The sequence below is a fragment of the Crassostrea angulata genome, chromosome 6, assembly GCF_025612915.1.
Source record: "Crassostrea angulata isolate pt1a10 chromosome 6, ASM2561291v2, whole genome shotgun sequence".
Classification (NCBI taxonomy): Eukaryota; Metazoa; Mollusca; class Bivalvia; order Ostreida; family Ostreidae; genus Magallana; species Magallana angulata.
This window is the reverse complement of record NC_069116.1, coordinates 1,143,230-1,153,390: the sequence shown is the minus strand read 5'-3', so window position 1 is coordinate 1,153,390 and position 10,161 is coordinate 1,143,230. Positions and strand designations below refer to the sequence as shown.

The following is a 10,161-nucleotide window of genomic DNA, read 5'->3' as shown; positions in this document are numbered from 1 at the left end:
AGGACGCGTGTACATCACATTTTGTCCGTCTTTATGGACGCGAACGCGAGCTTTACGAACTTTACCATCGCTGCTTTGGTATGTTTCTGTTATAACACCAATAGGCCAGTCTGTTCGATGTACTGCACTGTCTTTTAAAAGAATAACGTCACCGACTTTTAAGTTTGGTCGATCATCTCTCCATTTCCGTCTGGGTTGAAGGTTCTGTAAGTAATCTTGTCTCCAGTGTTTCCAAAATATTTCGGAGAGAACTTGTACATGTTTCCACTGGGCGCGGTACATATCTTTGATGTTATCACTTTCCGGTATCACAGGTAAGTAATTCACTTTTCCAGTTAACAGCATCATAGGGCTAAGAACTAAAGTTGAATCCGGGTCAGATGAAATCTGCACTAAAGGTCTTGAATTAATAATAGAACACACTTCTGCCATAAACGTTGTCAAAGTTTCATGTGTTAATTGTTTGGAATTTAGATCAAGTAATATCGCATCAAGGATTCTTCTTGTCAGACCAATCATCCTCTCCCAGGAGCCACCCATATGCGAAGAATGAGGAGAGTTAAATATCCAAACTGTTCCATTTTCACGTAGATGTTTTTTAATCGGACCATCTTCAACATTCAGAGTTTGTATTCCTAATTCATCTGCTGCTCCTACAAAATTTGTACCCTTGTCTGATCTAAATACTTTGACCGGTCCCCGTATTGCTTCAAAGCGTCGTAAGGCGTTGATAAAGGAAGAACTAGACATTTCTTCTATTACTTCGATATGTATGGCTCGCACAGGGCGAAAAACCATCTTTAAGCAAGTCCTTAAAGGTGGCTTAAAGGTGACTTAAAGGAGCTTAAAGGCTATACAACCTTTAAGCCGCCTTTAAGTCACCTTTAAGCAAGTGCTTATAGGTCCTTAATGTCCAAACTTCTTTAAGCTACCTTTAAGCCACCTTTAAGCCACCTTTAAGCATCTTTAAGTGGCATTTACGCTCTCTTTACACTGCCTTTACACTGTCTTTAAGTGGCCTTTAAGTCAATATTGATCAAGCTGAACAATAAAAACATATATTAAATGCAAAAGCTCTTTTATAGAGATGGGAGGGGGTCATCCGAGTGATAATATAATTTCCAAGGAAGGGGGGGGGGTGTTCCAGGCGGTTTTAATCGTCGCTCCATTAAACACAGATCGCTATCATCAGCACCGCTCTGATGGACACAGATTGCCGTTATAACATTCTTTATAATTGTTTGGGGGTTTCAAAATTATTGTAGGTATGAGCGCAGTCTCTGTATCTTAATATGTGCATAAAACTAATTAAAGTATGTTTGTTTCCTATTATAAATTAATCGCTGAAAAAAATCTCTCTCTCTCTCTCTCTCTCTCTTTCTCTCTCAGTTCATCCGGTTATTAAACAAAATAGAGATAATGAACCAATAATGCATGATTTAATTTGTTAATCGGTTTAAGGTTTGTATTTTTTTTTCAATTTTCATTATTTCTAACTCTAGATCTGCTAGATACATGTTAAAGATGAAAAGACTCTCAACTGCCTTTGTTATATCGGGCAGGATATTACTGCTTTGTTTGTCTAGACATAGTTTTGTTCGTTTGTGTATATCTAATTAGAGTCTATTGTTTGTCCAACTTAAGAAAACCCCTGGAACTAACACAGAATATACAAGATATACACAGAAGTTGTGTCGTGTGCCCAGGTGCATGTTTGTGTATATCTAAATAAAGTCTATTGTTTGTCCAACTTAAGAAAACCCCTGGAACTAACACAGAATATACAAGATATACACAACAGGTGTGTCGTGTGCCCAGGTGCACGTCAGGGTTTCTAAAGGCGTTGAATCTTAGTATGTACGAGTATACGATAAGTCTAGTGAATAAAAGTTAATTTACATTTGTAATTCATTTTCAAAGTATTATTTCCTAGCTCTGGGTTTCAAAGATGTTACGTCTACAAATTAACGATACATGTATGTAAGAGTAAAATCTTGAGGCTAATTAATTAATGTACCGGTCATCATAAATAGGGGTTGATTATTCAAATATATGTATAAGGGTAAATATGTCAAATATACCCGGCCTGGCACATCATACAATTGTATGTACAAGTCATTTGCAATTGCCACATGCAGTAAATACGTCACCGGTAATTGGTAATTTTGTTTGTTATAGAATTGGCCGGTTTTTTTTTTTTTGTTTTTTTCTTCTTCATTTTTCTTTCTAGAACAAAAACCGTTTTAATACCTTTTCTTTCATAAAGTTAATACATTTTGTTGGAAATTAAGCACAATATTGAATTAATTTTTTTTAATGGCTTAAAGGTGGCTTAAAGGTAGCTTAAAGGTGGCTTAAAGGTGGCTTAAAGAAGTTTGGACATTAAGGACCTATAAGTTGTCCTTAAAGGTGGCTTAAAGGTGGCTTAAAAATAGTCTTTAAGCTGCCTTTAAGCCATCTTTACGCTTTCTTTAAGCCACCTTTAAGCAATACTTATAGCTTAAAGGTAGCTTAAAGGTGGCTTAACGATCGTCTTTAAGCTACCTTTAAACACCTTTAAGCTATCTTTAAGGAGGACTTAAAGATGGTCATTCATCCTGTGTCGTGTGGTTAAACAGCTGAACATGATTGCCCACCGTTTATTGTTTATTACTCCACCACGTGTCTTCCTTGCTAAAACTGTCCATGGACCGAATGTATCCACTCCTACTGTGGTGAATGGAGGACCAGGAGTAATTCTGTCAGAGGGTAAATCAGCCATTTTCTGTAATTCGAATTTTCCACGAAGTTTTCTACACGTGACACAACTGTGAATAAATGAAGACACCTCACGTTTTGCATCAATAATCCAGAGGCCATTCTTTCTAAGCGCTCCCTCGGTAAAATGTCTTCCTTGGTGTCTAACTGAATCATGGTAGAATCGAATCAGGAGTGTTGAAACATGATGTTTATTTGGCAATATTATAGGATTGATTTCTCCAGTAGGTAACACATTCTTCACATTATTAAGTCTCCCACCTACGCGAAGTAAACCTTCACTGTCAATGAACGGGGAAAGGGTTGAAATCCGACTATCCTTTGAAACAGTTTTTCCATTTTGTAGAGAGAGTATTTCTTTGCTAAAACACTCTTTCTGTATTTCTTTCAACACAAATTTTTCAGCATCCTGACAGGATTGTACACTGATACTGTTTTCACACATATGCCATCCAGAACAAGAATGAGTTCTGTGTTTGAAAGACTTGATGACATGTCTTAAACAGGCGACAAATTTGATAAAGGTTTTCCATTTAGAAAATTTCTCTGCAAGTTCAGTTATACAGTTCTTTGACATTTTAGTGGTGGTTTTCATGACTTGTACATCTGGACGAATTTCCTTGTCATCCTGTGGATCTATCAATGGGAAGTTATAGTTCTTATTAACCTCATTTTCTTCATGTTGTTCTAAAAGCCATTGAGGTCCTTGTAACCATTCACTATTCTGTAGCTGTTCACTCGAAAAGTTTCCTCGTGTCGCACAGTCGGCAGGATTTTTATGGGTCGGTACATAATTCCACTGGTCAGTAGAACTCACTTTTAAGATTTTGCTCACACGATTTGTCACATATGTATAGAATCTTTTCGATTGGTTGTAAATGTATCCAAGGACAACTTTACTGTCGGTGTAATATTTCACAACATTCGGTTTTACATCCAATTGTTCTAAAACAGTTTGTCCGATTTCTGAAGCAAGGACGGCTCCACAAAGTTCTAACCGTGGTATTGTATGTACTTTCATTGGAGCTAGTTTGGCTTTTCCCAATATAAATCCCAAATGGCTTGCGTTGTCATCACCAGTGATTTTCAAATATGCAGTTGCTGCAATCGCTGTTTCTGACGCATCACAGAAGACATGTAATTCAATGTTGTTAACACAACTTAATGAAACAGGTAAGTACATCCTAGGAATTCTCAAGTCTTGTAAACACTGTAGAGATGATTTCCACTCTTTCCATTTGTGATCTATTGTGGTTGATAATGGTTGATCCCAATCGGCACCAACTGATTGTCGAAGAAGGATTTTCCCGGACAAGGTAATAGGTGACAAAAAGCCCAACGGATCAAAAATGCTATTCAGGAATGAAAGTAACCCTCTCCGAGTGTTTGGTTTTTCACTGTCTTGAATTTCAAACAAGAAACTGTCATGATAAACCGAGACTATGCTGTAGGGGTAAGACTGAGTTTTCTCCAAAGTGTACATCTCTAAGGTTCTTGTTCAAGTCCTCTTCACCGAAACTATTCAAAATCTCTCTATCATTCGAGGCAATCTTGTGTAACCGTAAATTGCCAATTTCTTTAAACACTGTTTTGGTTCTTTTAATCAAATCTGTAACTTTTTCACGGGAATGTGAGGACACTAAACCATCATCTACGTAAAAGTTTCTATTTACAAAGTCTTTAACATCAGACCCATAAGTGTTTTCACAATTCTCTACAGTTTTTCGTAATCCATATGTTGCTATGGCAGGAGACGGTGCATTTCCGAACACGTGAACGCACATTCGGTATTCAATAAGAGGAAGATCTGGATTATTGTTTTTATACCAGAAAAAACGAAGAAAGTCCCTGTGTTCTTTTTTCACGTAAAACTGGTAGAACATCTGTTCAATATCAGCAATTACAGCATATCGATCTTGGCGAAAACGCAATAATATTCCTATAAGACTGTTTGTAAGATCAGGTCCAGTCATCAACACTTTGTTCAGAGAATGTCCTTCATAGACTGCGGACGAATCGAACACTCCTCTCACTTGATTAGGTTTCTTAGAGTTGTATACACCAAAAATGGGTAAATACCACATTTCATTGTTGCTTTCATGATCGAGAACAGGAGCTATTTCTGCAGCACCAGTATCAAACACTTTCTTCATAAATTCAATAAAATGAGTCTTTTTCACTTCATTTTTCTTTAAGCTAGCATCCAAAATTTGAGCTCTTCTCCATGCTTGAGATCGGTTGTTTGGCATCATGGGTTTCGGAGAACGAAAAGGAAGCGGAGCAATCCATTTTCCATTTTCATCCTTCTGAAATTCTTCATCCATAAGTGAAAGAAATTTACGGTCTTCTACAGACAAACCAATTTTGTCATCATCAGGGGACTTTTGAAACAAAGTGTCATATGTGTCTAAAGCTTGATGTTCTTTCACTTGAAAATGATTTTCACATGGATTGAATTGTGTCGTACGTCCATTGTTAAGAACGGAGGTTTTCATCACACGAACAAGGTCTGGGCGATGAACTTTTCCGAGACATTCATCTCCGATTATGACCCATCCTAATCCTAGCTTTTGAGCGAATGGAGTTTTCTTTGGTCCAGTAATCTGATGAAACACATGATGTGCTTCGGGAACATCTCTACCAATCAGTAGTTCAATGTTTACATCTTTTTCTATTGGTGGAAGCTCATTGACAATTGAATTCAAATGATAATGAAAACGAGCAACATCTGGAGTAGGGATTTCTGATCTTTCATTTGGTATATCATCACATTCAATAGTTATTGGAAGTTCATATTGACAATCTTCATGCACTGATTGAACACACAGTCCTTCGATTCTTCTTCCTGTCATAGTTGTAGTTCCTGAACACGATGACAGAGAATATTGGGTGGAAGGGCCCTGAACATCCAGACGATCGCAAAGTCTAGGAGAAATGAGTGTTCTATTGCTTTGATCATCCAGTATAGCGTAGACTTTTATGGCTTTGTTAGGATTTTGACGTAGAAACACATTCACTAACACTATTTTCCCACAAGAACGTCCTAAAGAGGGTTTGTCACACAACACGGTACATTTTGAGGCAACATTTTCTGATGCGTTATCCTCCCCGCCATTCTCTCTGACAGTTGAATGTTGGTTTTCAAAAGAGTTCGTTAATCTATCAACATGCATCAATGTTCTGTGATTATTACTGCCACATTTTTCACATTTCACTTTAACGTTGCAGTCTCTGGACATATGATTTGTTGATTCGCAACACTTGAAACAAATGCGCGCTTTTCTTTCAAAAACTTTCGTCGTTCTTCAAGTGGCTTTGATAGAAACTGTCTACAACACAACAATGAATGTTCAGCTTTATGAATAGGACAGCGTTTCATCGTTTCTTGTTGAACATATGTTTTCCGGTTCAGAATACTGTCTCGTCTATTTCCACGTGCAGGTGTTGAACTTGGGGCGATACGCGGGTTGTCATACACAAATGCTGGATCATTTTTCACTTCACTCATATCTCTAATGAAGTCAATAAACACAGACAGTGGTGGAAATGGTACTTTATACTGTTTCTTGTACGTTGAGGCACGAGTTGTCCATTTTTCCTGAAGACCGTAGGGTAGTTTGTTGACGATAGGATTGATCCCGGAGGAAGTGTCAAAATATGACAACAGTTGCGAATAATGAACATCAGATTTTGTAGATTCTAACTCTGACAATATGTCCAATAAATCATAAAGTCTGTTCATTTCTTTACTTGAAAGTTTTGGAAAGCTGTCTAACGTTTTCTTTATAGTTGCTTCAACCATCTCTGGGCGCCCGTATCTGTCGTGTAGACGTTCCCATATCCTCTGAAGTCCTCTTTCAGGTGCATGAACATTGGAAGCACGGATACTAGAAGCAAATGTGCTGGAGGTTGGCCCCAGCCACTTTACAAGCAAGTCCATTTCTTCAAATGGTGAAACATTAAGTTCATTCACAATGCTCTTAAAACTAGTTTTCCACACAATAAATGTTTCAGGACTATCACTGAACTTGGAAAATCTGGTTAATAGTAAGTCTTTCTTGAGGAGAAATTGCACAAGTCCTCCTAGAACCGAGTCGTCTTGTACTGTGCTGTGTAGTTGAGAGTTTGGATTGTTTGGAACAGGAGGATCCTGATCATAAAATCTATTTGGCTTTGGTGTTGCCTGAACTTTCAGTTTTTCTCTAGGTTTTTCTAAACACAATGATTCGGCATAAAATTGTTCCTTTTCTTGTGGGATTTTGTATTCACAATATTGTTCTTTATTCAATTTTGTTTTCAAATAGAGATCTTCAATTGGTTTTGGATCACTAAAATGTTGCGACACATATTGTTCTGTTAAGTCCTTTTTGTTAACAAAGGATCGTTGAGAGGATGCACTAGATGATTCACTGTCTGAAATTCTCTGTGAAAAAACTTCAGCGGCTTCTAATTTCAATGCTTGAAGGCGAGTTAATACTGAGGTAACTACAGTCTCTTTTCTTTCAAATTCAATTTCACTTTTTCGGATCATTTCTTTGTCACTATTTCGAGTAAGAAATAACATAAAATCTTTGAACACAGCATTGTGCTTGGTACGAACTCTCTTCAACTCATCTTCTATCTTCCTAAGTCTCTGTAAATCACCAACTTCAGCTTTGTCCAGATTTATCAATAAATCTTCCATCTTTGTCCAATGTTTTTGTAACTTTTTTTGAAAATCATGAAGCTGACTTTGGTAAAATCCTTTACCTGCTGCCGTTTTTGTTCGTGCTCTTGTTCCGAGTGATTTCGGGATGGCATCGATAATTTTCTCATCTGCTTCATGAAGAGATTGTTGATCTTTTTTATGGTCTAACTGTCCTATATCAGGATTCTGCTGAATTTCAGTTATCCCTGGGTCAGGGTCTTTGACGTTACCTGGATCAGGCTGTTCGTTTTGTCCTGGATCAGGCTGTTCGTTTTGTCCTGGAGCAGGTTTCTTTTCCTCCAACAAATCAGGTTCCCGTACAGTATCTGTTTCTCCTGGATCAGGGTTTGATGACATGGTATACGAAATCTTCTTACTATAATGCCTTGTGCATAGTTAACCCGAAACACGAGCACTTTTCTATCAACTTTATTCGTGCGTACTTGTGTATGTAGGGTAAGAAGCTACAATATTACAGAAAGGAAAAATATCAATACATATATCATTACCCAAAAAGCATGTTCCGCAAACACAGAAAATACTATAAATGTTTAACATTAATGCAATACACAAATAACTATTATGTGTGTTTACTCGTTACAATACTATGCAACTTTATCAATACTTATAAAAACTTCACTTAAGATGTAAATACTACGGTATCTTAGAAAAGACTTAAATGTTATTACAAATGAGAATTGATATAATAATTAGTAAACTTTGATTAAAACAGCAAATAATTTGTAAACTTACATTTGTGACCTGACTGCAAACTACAGATACATTGGCGGTAAAACTGCACGGACTAACGCTCTTCAGTAAAGAAGTCAAATATATATACCCTAGAAATTAATTGAATTTCGAACCCGATGGAAAAAACAATATTGCCTATCGTAACAGCACAGAAACACTTCCCATATCTAGTAGAATGTTAAATGTAAAATACAGCTGATGGTACAACGGGAGGAAAAAAAGCCAATCATAGGTAACCCGAAGGTTTACTTTGGAAATGCATGATTATGATCTGGGTGAACATGTCCATCCACTTCGCTGGGTTTGATGTCTTGATAGGTACTAGTAGGTACTTCACCAGTTACACTTTCGAATGTGAGTGGCTTGTAATTTAAAATTGCATCCGTAGCTGATGTTGTGTCAGACTTGGGATTTTGAGGTTAATAAGAATAAAATGAGGATATCCCTAAACATATGAAAGTGAGCCCTTTTTATACGGTGGTTTGTAGAGATCTACTATGCTTTTGAAAATCTCAAAACAAGAGTTAAACACATATTTAACATTCTGGTTAGTGTTGATTGCTTTAATTTTTGTTATTGTAATGATTGACGAATAATTGATGACTTTCAATACCCTGTTACATTGAATTTTGTTTTTGTTTGTAACTGTATCCTTCCAATGAATAACAATGAAAAGAATGATTGGACCTTGGAACAGTAGACAATATGTATATGAGGGAGATAAGCAGATCGAAGCTTACTCGTTTGCATTTAACGTGATTTTATTTATCGCCAACTACTCAAAAGTTGAGGAATAGCTAAGAGATCAGAAATTACATTCATTGATAAATCAACGCACATATACTGTATTGGCAAAATTAGAGGTAAATTGCAAATAAAGTCACTTCAAACATGCGTACTGAAATACATGTCACGTGACACGCATGGCGCAGACGAGTAGGACTATAAAATGTTAAGCAAGTTCACATCATGTAAACAATATCAATTTATAATGGAAAAGACCCACTGGACTTTTGAATTTTTTTTTTAAGTTCGACATGATCACAGTAAGGAAAATGTTCGTCCTTTCACGTATAAATTGATTTTAACAAAATACATAGAAAAAAAAAACGAGCCTTAATCCGCTTGTCTATTTTAAAGGCTTTCAAATATGTAGGAGGGGCATAACCTCAACGGAGATTGTAAGTTAACAGTGTAACCCTACCATACATTAATGTGTAATATCCTATGGGATTGTTGTTGTTTTTTTTGTTAAAATATTTTTTTTTAAACTTCTATCATTATTCCACGTAGACAAATGATTTGCTTTCTTAAATGCCAGTTCAAAATATAGTAACAAAAAATGATAAAAAATCATTTGTAAGTCCTTCTTGTATCTATAATTTGCTTTTTTAAATCCAGTTTATTCAAACTAAATTAACTCAAGAAAACTCAAAGTATGCGTATGGAGCCATGCCTGTCATACGTTTTTAAACAATCTGTATCTTTTTTGTTTATTTTATGATTGTTTTCTTAGCAATAATAGTGCTTTATTAATCTATTGTATTTCATAAATTATGAAATAAATCAAAACTCTAGTACCTTGGCAAAGCTATATTGTACTTGTTTGTACAATATTGTCATTGTTTTGGTGTTTTTTAGTTTCAGAAATATAGATAGATGCTAAGAATAATATGTTTTCTTACTTTAATGGTTACCTGTCAAGCATTTAGCCATGTGTGATGTATTTTCACTTTTGGCGCTAATGTACTTTATGTTCGCCACAGAATATTATCTTCTTTTTTATCCGAGCTGGTTTATTATTTGTTCCAGTGTCTAGGTTTAATCGTTCTAATTTGTTATTCAGCTTATAGTTATTTCCTCCAGTAACATTTTTGGCATTATAATCCAATATTTCAATCATGTTTAGACCAATCTTTGTAAATATTTTTCTTCTCAATAAAATTAAAAAAAAGATTTTTCTG

At 36.0% G+C, this 10,161-nt stretch overlaps 1 protein-coding gene across 1 annotated transcript; it reads right to left on the bottom strand.

The window, feature by feature from the left end:
- Positions 1–2,578: 2,578 nt before the first annotated feature.
- LOC128190641 (uncharacterized) lies at positions 2,579–4,180 on the bottom strand. The gene has a single exon (XM_052862758.1). It carries the CDS (start codon positions 3,938–3,940, stop codon positions 2,579–2,581), a length of 1,362 nt encoding a protein of 453 aa, XP_052718718.1. The 5' UTR covers positions 3,941–4,180.
- Between the last annotated feature and the right edge of the window lie 5,981 nt (positions 4,181–10,161).